Consider the following 19,706-nt stretch of genomic DNA (forward strand, 5'->3'; position numbering starts at 1 on the left):
ATCCCCCCAAAAAACAGAGAAGAACTGTGAATATATATATTTATTTATCATGTAGAAATGATTTTTATTTAGCAAAATTAAATAATCATGAAAAACAGTCAACAGATCACTTTTAACAGAGCTGATTTTTCTATAGTGATATTATGTGTAATCAATAACAAATAATGAATCTATTAGTAACAACAGAGAACACACCTGTCCCACTGGTGAACGTTGTGTCAACAGCTACACATGCGGGCAAATGAACGTATGACCATAGAAACTACATGAGGTGACTTTAACAGGAACATGTTGAGCAGCATCGTTATCAATCGCTTTTTCCATCTTTGTCTACATCCAGTCTGTACTCAAACAGCGTGAAGTTTGTGATTTTGGCGACAAACTCTGGAACAACAAACTCTCTGATCTTCCTGTAGCCCATGTGCTCGTACAGCTTCTGAGCATCCGTCTGGACCACAGATGTGTAAAGCATGACAGCGGAGTAACCTCTGTCACGAGTAAAGTCAGCCACTGTCCGACACAGGTTCTTGGCGATGCCCATACCGCGGTAACTGCGCTTCACCGACATGCGTTTCAGCTCCAAGCACTCAGGCGCGTTCTCAGCAGGGAGACAAGCCACGGTGCCGACCACCCGGCCATCGCTGTCAGCCACCCAGAAGCACGAGTCCTTCTGCTTCAGGTAGGTCTCGCTGATGTTGTTTAGGTCCTTCCTGAGCGACGTGTCGATGTATTGTTTGAACATGTAGACGACCATCTGCCTGGTTCCAGCCAGGAGGAGGGTGACAGCCAGGATGGGAAGCAGGAAAGACTTGGAGCTGGCCATGAGAGCACAGAACGTGCACATGAGCAGCATCTGGGTGGGCGGCTGTTTCAGGATGTGCATGAAGGATGAAGGAATGTGCTCGCTCATCCCCAGGGTGAACATCTCTTTGACGGCCTCGGCGTCCTCATCCTGAAACTTCCGGATCTGAATGTTGGTCATGGCTCAGATCTGCTTTTAAATACAGGAAGAACAGCTGAATTACCACAGTCCAGTTACAATAGTTACATATATTATTAGTCTTTTTTGTATGCTGGAATCTGACATTATTAAAATTAAAATATGAGCCACTGGCAAGCATATTGTATGTGTAAACAAACCTGTACACTTGTTATTTATACACCTGCAGTGATATAATATCCACTGGTTTATAGGCCAGATGCCTTTCTGATTTAAATACTTATTAACACTTAAACAAACACTTATAATGTGTCAGAGCAGCGAGAATAACGGCGGCAGGTTGGAAGTTTGACAAAGGTGCAGTTTCACCTCTGTTCACATTGACCCTTAAACCCCACGATCACATCAATACAGATCGCACGAATCAGCCTGAACCGTTCAATGCTAACGCTGCTAACCGCACGACCCACCCAGACATGTAGCCACTCATTATTTAACGACATAAACATCCAGAGGACAATAAACTGCGAGTGTCCTTTAAGAAGACGTGAGGCCAGATTAGCTAAGAGCAGGTAGCATCTTTGCTAGCCCACGAAAGCTGCCGAATGTAAAAACTACAGATTATTTAGATATTCTCCAGAGGAATGTAAACGATCAATAAACAGTACTCACTTGTTCTGCGCTGATGGTTAATAGTGAAATCGGTCGAAAAGTTCCTTCAAAATCTGTTCATCTCGTTTAACTCGCAACTACTTCCCCGCAGCTAAAAATGTCGCATTCACGGATGCTCGGAAGAAGCATTGAACCATTCAGCTGCTACTGTTGCCATTTCTCAGATTTGTTGGAATGTATGTTTATATGAAATTGCATTAAACTATAATTAATTAATTCATTTCAGCTATTTATAAGTTTTATCTATCTCTATGCTGTGAGCAAATAAACACTGGTGTACGATGAGCTTGAACGCAGCATGGACCACTTCCTGTTTAGCACAGGTTAGCGGCCACATTTTGACCAATGGACGAATGCTACGTCACGCTTTTTTTTATTTACAATGCAGACCTGGAGTTGGAACTCTAAACTTTCTCAATTATAAAGGGATAATATAAAAAATATAACACAAAACATATTGATTTAGCTCCTCACTAGTGCGTAAAGTTCATAAATTGGCTTCAAAATAACCAGCTTCAACTTTAATATGCTGCAAATAACAATAATACAGGATTAAAGGATCCAAAGGATTTGTGGAGGTATTTATTGTACTTTTACTTTAGTAAAAATTTTGGACGACCTTTAGTATTGAAGTACTTCTACAATTTTGTAATTTCTAAAAGAAGTGAAACTCTTTCTTCTTCTTTTGAATCTGAAGTTTTCCAGACAATAAAACCGCAGCTTGACGAAGGTCAGAGAGGACAAACATGGCTGCCATTAAAGGCCAATGAGGGCCAATAAATAAATGTTCATTCACAATAAATGAAGACTGAAAAAAATAATTTATTGTCTCCTTAAAATAAATCTGAGATTTCATACGTGATGATTGTAAAGATTCGTTTCCCCTTTTTATGGAGTAAACGTTCCACTAAACTGACAGTCCACAGGTATAAAAGCGTCACTTCCCTTTTAAACATTTGGTTTCATTTGTACAAAACAAAAAATACTTTTTTTGACAGTCCTGCTCAGGCCTTTTTTCAGGGAGCAGAAACAGAAGCAGCTGGTGTTTCTTTGCAGTTTGTGTCTAGCCCAGGTTAATCTCCCCTGCGAACAGCGTGATCAGCAGGATGATGGTGAAGCCTGTGAGCAGCCCGGCGTTCTGGATCAGGAAGAAGATGATCTTGGAGGAGGTTCGTCGCTCATCTCGTGCTATGTTGTCCATCTCTGGGAACTGAAATGAGGAATTGAAAATTTATTACATGCATACTGCTCTCACTGTTCAACCGCCAACAAAAAGGGAATAAGAATGATTTACAGGAAATGTGGAAACTGCCACAAATATTTTATAAAATATTAAAACTTGAGACAAATGCTGTCTGCTTAAAGTGTGATGGTGTTTTTAAATGTACTCATCATCCGTCCAATAGACCGCAAACTTATCAATCGCTCCAGTTTTCTCCTGGCTGGACACCAAAGTGAATATTTTTACCTAATTAGCCTCTAAAATTATTAAAATTAACCAATAACAGAGGGTAAAACTGTGCACTTTGTATACATATTTGTGACCCACTTTAACCACTAGATGGCAGCACAACAAGGTGGCATAAAGTGTGGCAGCAAAATGTGGTCAGATTTCCACCTGATAACCTAGTTTAATGCTCGACTAATGAACGTCTGGTATGTGTTGCTGCTCAGGAAGTGTTCTGTGTGTCTGAGATGATGCAGATTAAAACACTGAAACACAGAAATCTGACCATGTCAGATCTGTTTAGGACCATGCATGCACTCAGCTCACCATATCTGCCAGTGCGATATACAGAAACATCCCTCCTGCTATGGCAAAGATTGCGTTTGGGGCAAAGGCGCTCCCGAGCAGGATGCCAAACACGAGGCCGACATAACACGACACCGCCGACAGCAGGTTGAAGAAAATGGCTTGAGGCACGCTCATACCAGCATTCAGCAGGATGACAAAGTCGCCTGCAGAGAGAAGAAAACACAACAAACTCATGGATTTGTGCATAAAACAAGCAGCAAAAAGAGGTTTTTTTTGTTTTTTGTGTTTTGTATACACTAACCGAGCTCATGAGGAAACTCCTCACACACAATGGCGGTGGATGTGCTGAAGCCGGTCAGTATGGACACTGTGAAGGAAGCTCCGATAGCCAGACCGTCAATAAAGTTGTGCAGTGCGTCGCTCAGGGTGATCATCCAGGCCACCGTCTTGATGTTGCTGATGCGCTGCCCACGCAGCCAGTGGCACATCATGTCAGACACCTGGGCGTCCTGGAGGATAAACACACAGCAGTTCAATACGTGGTTCAATACGTAGAATGATAACATCAAATACAGCCAACAAGAAAAATCCAAAACTGCAGTTCCTCAAATGCCCACTAGATGGTGGATCCAAAAGTGAGTCCTCCGAACTTTAGCTTATTTATGTTTCCTGACTTAGTCTAGCATGATAAAATGTTAGCATATGCTAATTAGCGCTAAAAAATAGGAGGGAGAAAACTGGATCAGATAATAGAATGAATTCTGAACGGTGCAGTCAATGTTCGTTAAAAATGACGCATTACAAGCTCATGAGTGCTGATGGAATCAAAACCATGGGTGGGGGTTACGATGTGTCAATATTTTCTTTTGCTAATGTATTACCTAGCTGGAGCGTTAGCACACATTCCTGCAGAACATGCAGCTTGGCATTTTGTCTAAAAAAGGTTGAAAAACATTTGTACTAAATTGTCCACAAAAATTTAACTGAATCCAAAATGGTGGATCGACTAGCATGTGTTGCTAACGAGGATAAAAATAAAAACACCACTAAAGGCTTTGATCCACAAAGCACGTCCATCTTGGCTTCACAAATGAAACAGATACAGACTCATCAACTGCAGGAAATATGTCCTCTCAGTGGATCCACTGCTGCTGCAACAGAACCCTTCAATTACACACATAATGGTGCAAGGAAACCCGAGAGCTGCTGGACACAAACAGGGCCTCTGGGATGTGATTGAAGATACTCTGCAGTGACAAGACGCCCCCCCTTCCTTCCTTTCTATGAGCCCCAGAGGGGACAAAGAGTCCTTGTGCTCCGGTCAGACAATTCCTGCATTGACCAGGGGAGGAGAGAAGGATCTAAAGTCCTGCAGCTTGTAGCCTCGCTGCTGGATCTGTGTCTGTTTGGTGTCCTTTCAAAACCAGATTCCTCCATATGACCCAAGAGACGGCGCTGTTACTGATTAACAGCAGCTCTAATCGCACTGATAACAGCTCAATAAACGGCTGAAGAATGTAAACTCACACACTGAAACACTTTTTATCTACATACACTGTATCTAACTGATCACCTCCATCTACCTGAGCAGGTGTCACATGTGTGTGTTCTGGGTTCGGGCTGCTCCTGTCGGCGGCGATGGTGGTGATGTTGGTCAGAACAATGGAGTCCTTTTTGTCCAGAGCGCCTCCGTTCTGGAGAGAGTTTTCCAGAGGTGGATCAGCAGGAGTGAAGTGGCTGTGACCGTGCTGCAAAGGACAACAACGTTAGAAATGACACAGTATGAATGTATAATAATGTGTTTGTTGTTATTTTATTTGGTAAAGGCACAGATCACTTCTGTCAGGCAAAGTAAACAAAAACCTGAAACCAGGAAGTGAACAAAACTTGGATAGATAAAGGAAAATGGCTTCCATGATGCTGTGATAGATTGACTCTCCTGTCTCTTGGATCAAACAGCAGATTATTGATCTTTTCTGGGAGAGTTGATAGATGTATTCCACTGCCCCTGAAGATCAATCAGAGCTGTTCCACATCAGATTTACATCAGCTGGAAGGTTTAATAACTCACCTCTTGACCCACCCGCAGGGCCATTTTCAATATCCTCTCCACGAAGAACAGCAGGTAGAAGCCTCCAAATATTCCAACTGCATTCTCCACATAGTTATCGGCTTTAGGATCAAACCCCAGCGCCTGTCGGATTAACGGGAGAACATGAAGCGACGCATAAACATAAACATAAACTCCTCTGTGCAACAACTTTCCCTCTCACAGACCTCAGGTATGAGCTGAAGCACGGCGTTGGAGAAGAGCGTGCCGATGGCCAGGCCGATGAAGTAGGTCAGCACTTTGGGGAAGTAAGACTTCTTGGTGAAGGGGATCAGCAGCAGGCCGAGCAGAGACGCCAGGTTGATCATGGTCACGGCCAGGAACCCATAACCCCAGACTGTCACAGGGCGGGACAGAGACCAACACAGATGATGAAGCATCACAGTTAAAGGTGGAGTTTTTTATGCACCTGTCTCTTCCTGGACATCTGGTGGTCTCCACATTCAAAACTCTTTGGTCTTATAATCCCTGAGTTTTGCCTGTAAGGTGTCAGAAGCACACTAAACCCAGCAAATCAGGAGGGGACAGCCCTCCTAACAGGTTCTCTTAAAGACGAGGACTAAGAACACTCTTGCAGGATTGTGTGATATATTTTTCCACCACAGACACACTGTTTGTTTCCACAAGAGCAGTTGCTGGTCAGGCCACAGCGTGAAGCGAGAACAACAGGCTGATCAACAGTCACAGTTGGCCATGACTGTGTCAACAGCTCCGAGGAAGTGGGTCTAAGCGGGCCGGAACCGGCTCCAGGGCAGGGACGAGGTGACATGTGAAGGAAGTAAATGATGATTGTATGATTGATTTATTATGAATCACTTCTATCTTATCTTAGCTTCACTGGTAAATCATTAGTTTTGAAGTCATCATGAAGTGATTAAACACTGACTTACTGCAGCCCTGATGATTTATTGATTAACTGATTAGATGTCTCTCCTGTGTGTGTTAATGGTCTCCCTGTTGGTGAGGAGGTCATGTTGACATCTTTTTTTATATATATGTGTGTCTGTATTGTTTTTAGTTCAAGTTTTTATGGACTTTATGAGTTAAACATGGGACAGACCGGATCCAAGGCAACAAACCCCTGTGAACTGTGAAGTATTTGAGTTGCGGGGGTCCCTCGACAAATAAACCAGCAGCGTTTGGGGATGAAGCAACTCACCAGAGTAGTGTAGAGACGACAGGGCTTTGGGGGCGGTGTAGGGGCAGGAGGGCAGCAGCACCTGGGTCAACACCGCAGGGCAGATCCTCCCCAGATGTCCCACAGTCAGCTGGCTGACATTACTGAAGCCGAAGTAGGACAGGATCCGCTCTGCAGAGGGACACTGAGGGACAGACGGACGCCGTTAGACACAGATTTACTGCTTATTCATTTATTTTGTTTAATTTATGAGGCAAATCTGTGTGAAATACACTGAATAAAACATGTTTTTGTATCATTCTTTGCATTAAGTTAATATCACGAGACTCTTTAGAAGGCTTAAATAACACAGTGTGCATTTTGAACATTTAATTACTCCTGAGAGATGAGTTAAACTTTAGTTAAATTTTATGCTTATGTTACAGAAACAAGCTTAGAGATAACGTTTAAAATATTTATTACACTTAAACACTGTCAAAAAGTGCACACAAAGTGTCATAAGTATAACTAAAGGTCCCTTAAAATCCCTTAAAATAAATAAAACCTTAAATATTACAGGTTGATTGCTGACGTACCTCTTGGTGTTTCAGCGGATTTTCCACTTTTACTAACTCAGATCTTCTTGCTGAGATTAACTTCAGCAGATCTTCCAGGTGTTCTGTCGTGATTGATTTGTTTTCACCGTAAAAGTGTAAAATATTCTCCAGAAATCCAGCTCCATCCCGCTCAGTCACAGTCGTGCTGTGGGATGATGTAATAAAAGCCAAAACGCACGTAACAGACCATGTGTGGTGAAACATCCTGCAGTTCATCAATGAATCCGTTACTCCTGCTTGTCTGGACACATTTTACTTTTAAATAAAAATAAATAAATCTGGATCAGCACAGAGCGCAGTGAGGAGTCACTTCCATGGTCCAGCCCAAGGAGGAATCCTGGTTTGAGGGCTTGATGTGCAGGTTTAAGTCCTCCTCCTGCTGCTGCTGCTGCTCTGAGGGACCTATCAGGACTGTCTGAGGTAGATCAGGTTCAAAGATCAGCTATGAAGGGAAACATGGAGGTGACCGACCGCATGCATTCTCTCTCTCTCTCTCTCTCAATGCTTTCTTTTGTGACTTTCTCACTTAGTATGCAACAAGCTCTCTCTCTCTCTCACACACACACTCCAGTGAACGGAATGTGTGTGTGTGTGTGTGTGTGCCCTTGGAAGGATGTTGAATTAAAAGTGTGTGCTACTCAGTGTGTCGCTCACTTTACAGCTGCGTGTCTGTGTTTGATCGACTATAAAACAGCTGGAAGTAAATAAAGAAATAAATATACAATCACGTGAGTGTTGTGTTCAAACGGGGCTTGTCGCCCCCTAGTGATCACGAATGCCCAATGCAATTGGGCAATTCATTTTTAAAAATGGAGGATGCTGAATTGGTTATTAAAAAAATATGTTGGGTTGTGTAGCTTTAAACATTTTGATTGCAATCAATGAAACATGAGTTACTAAGTAAGGAAATCTTTAAGCAGCAAGTTCTGACTTACACAGTCATCAGTGGTGGAAGCAAGTAAAAGAAAGGGTGAAATTAGTGCATTAAATTGAGAATAAAGCTGCTAAACATAGTAATCTACAAGTAAAATAGTAGAAATAATTATTTTTAAGCAGAGCACTCAGATAAATGTAAGTGTGACAGCAGTGGCCCACTAGAGTGTAACAAAACGTCCCTTCAAAATAAAAGGGACATCTTATTTGTCTATTATTGCAAAGTTTTTTTATTCAGTTTTGTATTCTCAAAGTATCAAGTTTTATAAAACATATAATTTTATTTTCATACTATTTAAAAAAACATTTATTGATGAATTAATCTATTAATTAACATAAAACAGTCTTTGGACAGTGCTGCATGTCAAGTATTGATACAGAGGATTTATAAACATGTGCAAAAAAAGGCATAAGAAGTGAGATGAAAACGGTTTTTTGTTCACATTCATGAGTCAGATCAGTGCAGGGAGTCAGCTTAAGTCAGACTAAACATGGATGCTTGGCTGGTTTTAGGTCAGTACACGTCCCTTAAGGAAGTGATGGTAAGGGAGGCGGTGAGCTCGGCGACGCTGGTGGGACGCCACGCACTAAAACTGACCGTCCTGTTTTTAGAAACCATCAGGAAGCCGTTGGAGCTGAAACGCCCGGGTATGTTTCCCACATCGAGCCAAACAAAAGGAGCCACAGAGTCCGAGTGGAGGTTGATGGTGAAGCTGGATTCATCCTGCTGAACCTTCGCCTGCAGGAAAAGATGTCTGATCAGACACCTGTAAACAAACCAGCAGCTCCGTGTGAGTAAACTCAGTACTTACAGTCATGTTGGGTCTCTGAAGTCCCTGAGCGTCTCTGGGTGAACAGAGGAAGTGGTGGTTGGTGGGACCCTGCTGGTTGCTGCTGCTGTCCTCCAGGTGGAAGGTGAGCAGGCAGGTGAGGCGAGTGCAGTGCCCACATCCTGCCAGCAGGGCGGCGACGGGCTGTTTAAAGACTGGCACTGCGCTGTCTGCAGGAACAAGCTGCAGCTCCGAGGTCAGCGTGCAGACTGGATCCAGATCAGCCCAGGAGTACACAGTCACCTGATCGATACAATATATGAAGGACTTATTGATTATTATTCTGCTTTCATCAGGTTTGGTTTTTCTCTTAAAAGCATACCACAGCTCTGAGCTTCAGGTCGTGACCCAGGTCTGAGACGGCGTAGATGAGCAGTGTGTCGCTGTCCTCAAATCCGACAGGAAGGACGGCGGCGAAGAAGCTCTGTGCAAAATAATGCAGCATTTTCCACTTTCCACCAAACTCTGCAGACACACAAGGAAATTACCTTCACCACTAATCTCAGGCCGCGATAATCCCAGTAAGTAAATTAAAATGAAACTTTAATGCTCACCGACTGACGACCAGGAAGGGGCCTGCCAAATGTCATTCAGCTGCCAGTAGAGGGCGCCCATTGTGTGACCTTTGCCTTCGATGATTTCACTCCGACTCCGACGATAAAACTCCGTCTGTGCCTTCACACACTGCGCCTGCATGACCTGCATCACATGACATCGGTCGTACGAGACCTGCAGCTCCTCCATGATGGGTGGTGGTGTGTGTGTGTGTGTGTGGTTTACCTGAGTGATGTAGAGAGTATCAGTAAATCTTTTCAGGGCATAAGTGGAGTTCGGCAGGTTGAAGTGCAGAGCAGCCTGCAGCAACATCAGCTGGTTTCCAGCTTCATGGTGCTGACGGTGGGAGGTGAAATCACTGACGTAGCTCCAGTCTTCTTTAGTGGAAATCTACAGGAGAAAGGTAATTTAACACAACAGAAACCCATAATACGAGCTTGAATCTGGCTCTGGTGTGGTTCATCAATTTTAATTTTTCATTTTTTGTGGGTACAAAAGTTACCGGCTGCAGAGTGGAGAACGAAGGCCAGGACTGGAAGCCATACTCAGAAGCAAAGCGCGTTCTAGGGAAAGTCCTCCAGTCCCAGCAGTCCAGGACGTAGCTGTAAAAGTGAACGTCTCCGTAATGAGGGTCGTAGGGGTTTGCTGCCACCCATCCCTCCTGCTCTGACTCGGCACCATTCGTCGGGCTGGAGACGAGAAACGGACGACTCTGGTCCTCCTGAAGGAGACACAGACACATCTAAATCTACCGTCTCCTATAAAAGACAAATCACAGTTCTACTCTCACCTCCTGCACGATCTTCCTTATGTTGTTCACATACAGTGTCACGTAGTCTTTAATGTACAGAGGCCTCTGGGAAGCTGGGATGTTGAACCAGTCTGTAGCCAGAGCCGCTTCGTTCTCATTGTTTCCACTCCAAATGATAACGGACGGATGAGATTTCAGGCGGCGAACCTGACAGGAAAAAAATAAGACTTTATAATTCAGAAAGAAACTGAACTGTGGTGTTGCGGTTTATTTACTGACCTGCTGGACGACTTCCTCTCTGACTGTCTGTAGAAAGTCGTCCTCAGTGGGATACATAGCACAAGCAAACATGAAGTCCTGCCAAACCTAAAAAAAAAGACACTTTAAGAAGTCGCCTGACGCACAGTGTGTTACACAATCCAATTCATACAGTCCCAGTCCCATCAGCTTCTACTGGTGCTGTTATAACAATAACTTTATAATTTTGTTCTGAGATCAATACCATGATCCCCATCTCATCACAGAGGTCGTAGAACAGATCCTGCTCGTACACTCCTCCCCCCCACACTCTGAGGGCGTTCATGTTCGCATCCACTGCTGACTGCAGTAAGTTCCTTAAGCTGCAGGACAAACAGAGCAGGGGCGGCTTCATTAGCATTCATAACTGAACAAAACGAAGATGGACGTGATCAATATTCAGCTCACTAGTATGGGCTCAGTAAGGTGCAGCAGGGGGATTTTTATGAGGCAGATGAACTCACACAGCAGGGGTGACCTGGTCCTGGAAAGAGTGGGCCGGGATCCAGTTGGAGCCTTTGAGGAAAATCGGTTTCCCATTGATGTGGAAATAAAAGCTCAAGCCGGGAGATCCAACAACTGGATCCTGGATGAGTTCCACGGTGCGAAAATACACCTGAAAAAGTCCTCATGTTAAATACTGAACCCTGAGAAAAATATAATATTGACAAGCAGTGAACTCTGACCTTAGATTCTGTGTTAAAGATTAAAGATCCATCCTGAAGTCCTTTGACGGAGAGATGGTAAAAGGGCTGCTGACCGTGTCCGCTGGGCCACCACACCTTCACCTGACTGCTCTGGGTGAGGAAAAACATTTGACATTTTAATTAATGATATTCAAATTCTAATAAAACTATTTCTACACACCGGGACAGCGGTAAAGCACCGTGTTGATGTGTAAGGTGAAGCTCCTCTTGGACCTCCCTGGGAGAAAGTCCGTCTGGAAGCTTTGCTCTGAGTTCAGCTCAGGTACAGAGAGCGTGACTCGACCGTTTGTTGTTTGAACTGCATCGAGAAGAAGGTCAACCTGCAGCCTCCACTCAGAGCTGCTGTCATCTGTGCAGACAAACAGACACACAACAGAACGATAACAAACGTGTTTCCCTTTGTTTGCATGCAAGATTAAGAAGTAAAGTCCAGTCCAGAGAAGTTCTACGACTCCTTTTTGTGACCATAACTGCATAAAATCATAAAACAAACTGCTACAACAGGATAAGGGACGCTCTAAGGTAAAGTATCGCTGTTTATTCAAGCAGTATTTTCTGTTTTCGAACCGACAAGTTGTCGATGATCAGGGGGACATACTGTAGAGCGGAACAGAGGAAACCTGGATGAGCTGCAGCACATCAAACGCCTCCAGTCGTACTCCTTTCCACAGTCCCATTGTGGGGAACGAAGGCCCCCAGTCCCAACTGAAGGAGCTCTGCTCCTGCACCGACACAGATGTTTCAGAGATTAACTCAATAATTAACCCCTGTAACTCACATTACACAGAAAGAAATGGAATGATTCTGCACTCACCTTCCGTATAAAATTGACATGACACTCCCCCTTCTGGACGTCTGGAGGACACTCAGGAGGAACTCTGTAGGACGAGTGAGCTTTCCTCCGCTCTGACGCGTAAAGAACTGGAGACAGCAGGCTAACTGTTAGCACGTTCTGCTCCTCGTTCCTTAGTAAGTCTCTCACTGAGAAGTCCTGCAAACAAACAACAAAAGGTACATCACAGAATGTGCACTGAGGTCAAATCAAAAGAGCAGACGACACGTACGTATCTACGGAACATGTTGTCCGTCTTTCCAATGATGATCCCATTGAGTGAAACTGATGCAACCGTGTCCACACCTTCAAAGACCAGAAGCATCTTCTGTTTGGCTCTGTTTGAGGATCCATGAGTCAGAAACAAGGCACTAAAAAGGCTTTAAAAATATATATTTCAATACACTAACCTCAGCTGGGCAGACACAGTGAATGTGATTGTGTACGTCCAGTTGTCGAGCGCAATCCACCGATAAGACACATCATTAAACCTGAAATATGGGTCCTAAAAATAAAGTCACATTTGTTGGTAGAGTCTGTTATTTGTCCCAGAGGGGACCAGAAGTGAAAGAGGGCATAGAATTAAAGTATAAAATATAATCAATATCTAAGTAACACCCCAATCCCTGAGTTTTATCTAAAAGAAACTAAATTATTATTATAGTGTAGTTAACTAGTCAACTTTTTTTGTCCTTGTAGGTTTGTTTAAGGTCTATAATTATCTTCTCACCCACAGATGAGTTAGCAGGTTGTTTTTTAATGTAATGCACACTTCTTTGATTGGTGAGTTTTAATGATCACATATTTTATCCATAGAAGTTTATTTACTGTGTTAATTTGGCACCGACCGCACAAAAGTGAAGCTATGACCCATTATTTAGAGTGATATTATCATATAAATGTATTTAAATCTACATGTTTCATATTCGTCCCTCCTACCTGGATGTATCCTTGTTGCTGCAGCGCTGTGTGAACGCAGCCGGGCACCTGTGCGGCCAGAGACAGGGAACCGTTGGAGTTTGTCAGCCTCCATTTGCCGTTCAGCTGCTGCTCTGTTACTGACGAAAAACCCGGTAAAACTCCAAAAAGTAAACACAATGAAACGCTAAATAAAACAGCCACACGCTGCGTCATAGCTTGCGGTTTGTTGTACGCGTAATATGCGCATGAAACCTTCTTAAAAAGTGTCAAATCTTTTGTTTTTTCCCCCTCTCCTGTTTTCAACCACGCTCTTCCGCGTTTGTCATGTGACGCATCCGTCAGAGTCAGCTGACCAGAGTCAGGAAGTGTTGGCGCGAAAGGGTTCACGCTTGAATTGAACAAAAATATTAGTTGTTTTTATTGTTTTATGGCTTTTAAAATGACATGAACAATTTATTTTTTATCTTAATTTTTGTGTTTAATTCTGTTTTAAAGCCGATTAAAAAAATAATTAAATTTATAAAAATCAGGTTTTCGTTATATTTTACTGTAAAATAAAATGTACCTTTATTGGTTAGATTTATCTGCAACCCTGTAATATATATATATGATGCAGTAAAAGTATTGGATTAGCAGAATATTTAAAACTCCATCACCATTTTAGTGTCATGTATATGTATTTATAGTGACAACAAGAGACATGTATTCAAGCAAAACAAACACAGCACTCTTAATTCTGTTTATGGTTTAAGTAACTTTATTGAAGGGAAAACTAAAAAGAAACAGAGCCACAAGTTGATTATCAACCATCAGCTTTGCATCAATAGTTTAGGGCTACAAGAAGACAGTGTTCGAGTGGGCATAAAACTAACTGCTCATCTACTGGCTTCTAAAGAACGAAAAAAAAAGAAAGAAAAGAATACAAAGCCTTGAGGGGAACCAAATTTTTCCAACTGTTCAACCTTACAATCCACTTAATTTGCAGAAACATATCAGATATAATAGCCTACCTTTATTAACATGCATAAAATACAACATTGAAGTTCTTATATTGTGTTTCCTTAACATTGATATATACCGCTGTGCTTCTCTGTACACACACTTTGATAGTGGAATAAGATACACGCCTTTCCTCAGATAATAGATCCCTATACTATTGATCAGAAGAACATACTTAAGTCACACCAGTCCAGGAGCCACCAACCAGTTTCTCAAATCTTTCCCAGAATTTTTTTTTTTTTTTTTAATACTACTTTTCATTTTAAATAAAATGCAGCAGACATGAGCCAATTCGAAAATTTAGGATATGGAGGAAACGCAGGCTTTGCCACAAGTGCTCTGAGAAACCCAGCCTATAGTGAAGCAGCACCTCCCTGAGGATCCACACAAGTCAGCCAACAGATCATCAAGGGGGGGGGGGCAATCAATGTCAGACCAGCTGCATCAGATTCTACAATGTGTGTGTGCAGAGTAAAATGAGTAACCTCACCGAATTTTGGGTTGAAAAACTCTTACTGGTGCATGCTCAAGCCAAGTGTTTGGAACCATGATATTTTTTAGTTAACTCCATCGAAACAGGAGCGGAAACTACAGAAACTGGCACTAGAGAGAAAACACTATCTTCTTATGAGCGCGCAGATGGAAAAAAAAAAACGGAGGAGGAGGAGGGGGCGGCAAAATGATGATTAACCAAAAAAAAAAAAATTAAAATAAAATAAAAATAAAGTGAAAAAGACAAAGAGAATCCTGGAATTTTAAGTTTGAACCAGCAACAACATTTTCAACCACCTTTCCAAACGATGCCATCACATTGCGTACTTTTGTGTCCATTCTTTTGCCATTTTGGTGTATCTGCAAAGAGAAGAAGAAGAAAAAACAATTACCTTCAGCATCAGCTCACAGGACTTTTATCTCATACTTGCATATTATCTCCAAATAGCTGCAGACCCTCCCATTAAATTCAAGGTTTTCCTGAAGCACATGCACCTCAGCAGTTCACTTTAACATGTCAGAGCAAGGCAAGTTAGCATCCTAATACAATGTGACCGTGTGTGCAGTACATTTAAACTTCCTCATTTAAAATCAGTGCAATCTTCCTTCCCACATCAGGCATCATCTTATCAACACAACAAAGAAGGACTACATGTTTTTCCACGAACAAACTTTTTCATGCCGTTAGTGGCTACAGCTACATGCAAAGACATTACTGCATCTGAACTTGTTAGCATAACTTTCATTTGATTGCAGGTGCACGACAATCAGTCATTTCTGAAGCTAACACTGAGGCAGTGATAATTAACCGACTCATCTCACTTTGTAATGCAACTTTTTATTTCCTTCCCCAAAACCTCATTAAAATATCCAGTCTGACCTTGAAGCTTTATGGCAACAGCTGAGTGTTTAGAATGCAACCAAAGACCTGACTAAAAATAATCTGTTAGCCATTTTGTTTTGGAATATACATTTCACGAACACCACCTTTGGTATGTTTAAAAACACCTGAGGCTTCATAGTCTGCTTGCACAGGAGCAACCTTTTCATGCCAGTAACCCAACTTGCATCGTGCTTATTGTTTGTCTGCTGGGCTTCAGTTTCAGACATCACTCCTAATGAATGTGTTTTTTTTTGGCAGCCAACTGTTGGCATGTCTCTGAATGAGCTACCAAGAACTTTTATACAATGGGTCGTCGTTGACAACTGCTTCACCGTGCAGCAATAAAACGTAAGAAATAAAGGCAACCCATCATTAACTGTGATGGATCACCCTTCTCAAGTCTCTGCAAGTTGATCTCCAAGTCCCGCTGAAAGGAAGGAAATAAACTAACAGTATGCGGCTAAAAATGGCCGCAACAAAGTTGTTTGCCAAAAGGTTTCGGACATGACAGATGTACAACGTCCATTTGGTTTCTGGTACAGTTGGAGTACAGATTTGTGTGAAGTGTCGCTACTTTTGTATTAGCAGTAACTCACAACTGAAGACCTCTGGGGTCACTTAAGTCTGGACTACTTCTGAAAAGAATCAATGACTGGACCAGACTTGGTTACCCTTGGTGTACATACAGATATTAGTATAACAAGACACTGCAGTCACATACTTTCATAACACAATCCCAAGCTTCTGGTTCTATCAATGGAACCAGAGCGTCATAGCACATCCAATCACGTATCACTTAGCCAAGATGCAGCACTGGCTCTTGGCCTTACCCCTAAAGCATGGCATACTTCGCTGTCCACTCCTGAGCTAGTTTATTGTACCTGACGGAGTGAAACTAGGTCACATAACTCAGTCATACTACAGGGGGATTTAAAACCTAGCTGATTGATAATAAAGAGGTAATTGTTTTCTTTTGAGAGGCTGTAGAATAGTTTGTCACATATTAAAGGTGTACTTACTTCTGACTATCTGTTTTGTAGATGCGTGCGATCTCTGGCACTAACGGGTCGTCAGGGTTTGGGTCACATAGCAGTGAGCAAATGGAGAGAAGAACTACAAGAAAGAGAGTGGAGATATAGACCTCGGTTACATTCCAAAAAAAACAAAAATAAAGTTAATTATAAAATGTATATACCTTTAGAAATAGTAAGTGCAGGAGACCACTGTGATCTGAGAATATCCAGACAGATACTGCCGTTACTGTTAATATTTGGGTGGTAAATTCTTGTTGTAAATGCAACCTGAAAGAGAAAAGCAGAAAAAAACAAACAAACCACAGTCAGAGGAAGTTAGATAAGGCAGTCGTACAACATGTCAGTGTTATGCAATTTAAAATCCCCAACATGAAGCCGTGACGTTCGATAACCACGACTGTCAGCTTCTGGAATAACAGGTATTGCTTCATGCGGGTGTGATAAGCAGACAAAATATGTTCAGTCCTGCCATCTGTCGTGTGGTTTTTCTTCCCCCCCCCCACATATTTAACTCCATGTTCTGACGCTTTGGCCTTTAATTACCTGAATTTCTCAAAGGGATAATAATAATAAACGGACACTGCATGAGGTGTGATTTACCTTGGGTGGTTTGAAGGGGTAGTCTGTTGGAAAATGAATTGTCAAGAAGAAAACACCTCCCTGGTACGGGCTGTCACTCTGAAAGCACAAAGAAAATATTTACATGTTTTAGGAAAGACTCATCTACAGGTCCCGATCACAGTGTCACATCCAAACAAACATTAACCTTTCTATTTATGGATGCATTTCAGGTAAACCATGAACATATTCAGCACTATAAAAAAAACAAACAAACAAGGAACAATTACGTCAAAGTATCTACTTACAGGTCCCATGATTGTGGCTTGCCAGTGAAACACTGCAGAGAAAAGAAAGTGAATGTTAGAAAACAACAAAAGGTCACTGGTATGTGATCGAACAGGAAAAAGACTTCTAATCTTTCCACCTGTGCTTTGAAAAGACTTCATTTTACTAGAGTCACTCTGAATATCAAATGTAGCTTGTTCAGTTTTGCATGTTTTTTTTTTCCACCTGCCAAACAATGAATACATTTTTAACACATACAGGTTTAGAGTTGCAAAAATCAGCTGCACAACAGGAAATACATCTAAAAATATATACAAGCATTAATGTTAAAAAAGGGAACTAGAGTTAAGTGGTTCATAAATATTTATATTTTGGACTAGTAGTGGTACAAAACATGATTTCTCCGCCATAATCGGTAAACAAAAAACATTTAAAAGCTTAAAAAAGTGAAATTTAGACCTCGTCTTAAGACACTTACTGTCATCACCCACTGGGCCGGCTGAGCACTGTGCTGGAGGGTCACGGGACAGGTCATTAAGCTCCTGTAATGAACAGGTTTACAACAATAACCAATTAGTAATTAGTACCCCAGTAATCTCAGGAAAAAACAACAACAAAAAAAAGACAAAATGTGATCTGAAATCAACATGTGACATGATATAAACAGGTTGGGAGATGCAACATGAGGTTCTGTACTTTATTTACTTCACAACATCCTCTGTGGTTGTTGTGATTGTCGCCTGCCACTTTCCTTCCAAGTTCATCTCCGTGGCAGCTAAAGGGCAGGGGCCACTTTGTTATCAACTCCACTTTTAAAACAGCAAGATGAGACTTAACCATATACTGTATCCTATGGCCTCTTGTTATTTTTAGGTCTACAGCTATTTTAGAGTGGAGGCCTTAGCCCCACCCTGGCCTTCAAACACACACACCAACCATTTCACAAGTTTATGGATTTCCCAGGAAGAAGGTTCCAGTAAAGGCAGCGTGAGGAAATTAAGCTGCAGTGTCAACACTGCGAGCTGTTTCTCTGGTTTTATCAGGGTGTTGTTGTATTTTTGCGTTGAGCTGGGAGAACTCACACCCCAAAAGTGTTCCTAGACTCAACAAATACGGTCACATACCAAGGAAATGCATCATGACTGTAGCTCTGACGGCTACAAACGCAAATTCACCGTCTATTATGAGTCATTGCTTCTCGTAGCACCCAGTTTCGTCGCTACTATGAATATTTGCTAATTAGCTAGCTACCAAAAAAAATTACACAACATCTGTGAGACTCGGCCTATTTTTTATTTTTTTAAATGTGATATAACGTCAAACATATGTGATCATGAAATAGCACCAAATGTTGGGAAATCCGTGAGGCCTCTTTACACCGTCAATCCACTGAACCTGTAACTGAAACTGCTAACGTTAGCTAGCATGCTAGCTTGACGTTGTTCGCCGAGCAAGCGTTTTTTTTTTTAGCCATGTTTGGCATCTTCTAGCCGGTCACAGCGAGTAAAAAAAAAGTCCGTATTTCACCTAACTATAAACACACGGAATAAATACACACGAAGAAACGTAAGCTTTACGCCTCCATGACCACGTTTCGCCACCTTGTTTTACATGACACCGAATGAAGAACAGCGCTAGCCGCATTGTGGAAGACATAATGTCGGCGTTCTCTCTCTCTCTCTCTCTTTTACCTTGTGGATCCTTTTCAGAGCCATCCTCTGTCGATGTTCTGCTCCTTAATTTGATGATATTGTATCCAAGCAAGTAAAACGGCAACTCTTCTCTGCCAGGACGACTCGGGTCTCTGTTGAATAATTGACGCTGGATCAACTCGGCGGCCTTTTCTTCTCTAGCTAGCCTAGTTAGCTTGCTAGCGAGCTAAAACTACGTATGCGCGGAGTTGGAACCAAACAACAGACGGTGCCGCTTCCCTTCGATCAAAATCTCTCCTTCCCCCTTTTTTTTTTTTAAACTTTCAACGCCTTGTGTGAGATGGAAATGTATCCCAGGTTTAGGCTGACTTAAGTGCGTGTGCCAGGTGGAGTAACCCGGTCGACTGGACTCCCCGTCTTTCGGTTTCGGCCCTTAGCCAGCTAGCGGTATTTGAAGCTTTGTAAACGGGAAGGCGGTGCAGTTGGCTGCTGAGTAACGGGGCGGATGTGATGGCAGATTGATTACAAGCCTGCTGAAAAAAACATGTATGACAGAAGCGACCTGCCACGACATGTCAGCCTTTAATTAATAATGCCCTAAATGAAACAGGAATTAAAAATTGTTGTTTATTTCTGCATCATAAAAATCTAAAACACATTCATCTAATAGAATTTCTCTTAATTTATTTTATGTGTTGTTTTTAAATTTCAACATGTAAAAAGAGTGAACACAACATAAATTAACTTGTAATAATGTGGAGA

General features: G+C 42.1%; 4 protein-coding genes across 6 annotated transcripts; all 4 read right to left on the minus strand.

The window, feature by feature from the left end:
• Window positions 1-25: 25 nt before the first annotated feature.
• On the minus strand, window positions 26-1,894 carry LOC114427643 (N-acetyltransferase 8). 2 transcript variants are annotated; one of them, XM_028395815.1, is made up of 2 exons: window positions 1,613-1,894; window positions 26-994 (listed from the first exon to the last, which is right to left on the minus strand). In XM_028395815.1, exon 2 carries the CDS (start codon window positions 980-982, stop codon window positions 308-310), a length of 675 nt encoding a protein of 224 aa, XP_028251616.1. In that variant the 5' UTR covers window positions 983-994; window positions 1,613-1,894; the 3' UTR covers window positions 26-307. The 2 variants fall into 2 exon arrangements, with proteins under 2 accessions (XP_028251616.1, XP_028251615.1); XM_028395814.1 differs by having other exon boundaries at window positions 26-991; window positions 1,613-1,889.
• A 520-nt stretch (window positions 1,895-2,414) lies between these two features.
• slc39a8 (solute carrier family 39 member 8) lies at window positions 2,415-7,633 on the minus strand. The gene is made up of 8 exons (XM_028395611.1): window positions 7,192-7,633; window positions 6,638-6,800; window positions 5,646-5,815; window positions 5,440-5,562; window positions 4,952-5,116; window positions 3,670-3,877; window positions 3,387-3,571; window positions 2,415-2,822 (listed from the first exon to the last, which is right to left on the minus strand). The coding sequence occupies exons 1-8, from the start codon at window positions 7,426-7,428 to the stop codon at window positions 2,676-2,678; spliced, it is 1,398 nt and encodes a 465-aa protein (XP_028251412.1). The 5' UTR covers window positions 7,429-7,633; the 3' UTR covers window positions 2,415-2,675.
• An 874-nt stretch (window positions 7,634-8,507) lies between these two features.
• Window positions 8,508-13,359, minus strand: manba (mannosidase, beta A, lysosomal). Its single transcript, XM_028395412.1, has 17 exons — window positions 13,057-13,359; window positions 12,528-12,622; window positions 12,350-12,455; window positions 12,100-12,276; window positions 11,884-12,007; window positions 11,465-11,634; window positions 11,265-11,375; window positions 11,043-11,194; window positions 10,784-10,901; window positions 10,561-10,647; window positions 10,321-10,488; window positions 10,033-10,251; window positions 9,756-9,920; window positions 9,530-9,674; window positions 9,298-9,440; window positions 8,958-9,218; window positions 8,508-8,884 (listed from the first exon to the last, which is right to left on the minus strand). The coding sequence occupies exons 1-17, from the start codon at window positions 13,249-13,251 to the stop codon at window positions 8,660-8,662; spliced, it is 2,661 nt and encodes an 886-aa protein (XP_028251213.1). The 5' UTR covers window positions 13,252-13,359; the 3' UTR covers window positions 8,508-8,659.
• Window positions 13,360-13,772: 413 nt separating this feature from the next.
• Window positions 13,773-19,413, minus strand: LOC114427101 (ubiquitin-conjugating enzyme E2 D2-like). 2 transcript variants are annotated; one of them, XM_028394875.1, is made up of 8 exons: window positions 18,984-19,411; window positions 17,771-17,834; window positions 17,313-17,344; window positions 17,047-17,124; window positions 16,608-16,713; window positions 16,432-16,525; window positions 16,243-16,293; window positions 13,778-14,889 (listed from the first exon to the last, which is right to left on the minus strand). In XM_028394875.1, the coding sequence occupies exons 1-7, from the start codon at window positions 19,005-19,007 to the stop codon at window positions 16,245-16,247; spliced, it is 447 nt and encodes a 148-aa protein (XP_028250676.1). In that variant the 5' UTR covers window positions 19,008-19,411; the 3' UTR covers window positions 13,778-14,889; window positions 16,243-16,244. The 2 variants fall into 2 exon arrangements, with proteins under 2 accessions (XP_028250677.1, XP_028250676.1); XM_028394876.1 differs by lacking the exon at window positions 16,243-16,293 and having other exon boundaries at window positions 13,773-14,889; window positions 18,984-19,413.
• Window positions 19,414-19,706: the final 293 nt, after the last annotated feature.

Source organism: Parambassis ranga, chromosome 22 (assembly GCF_900634625.1).
Source record: "Parambassis ranga chromosome 22, fParRan2.1, whole genome shotgun sequence".
NCBI lineage: Eukaryota > Metazoa > Chordata > Actinopteri > Ambassidae > Parambassis > Parambassis ranga.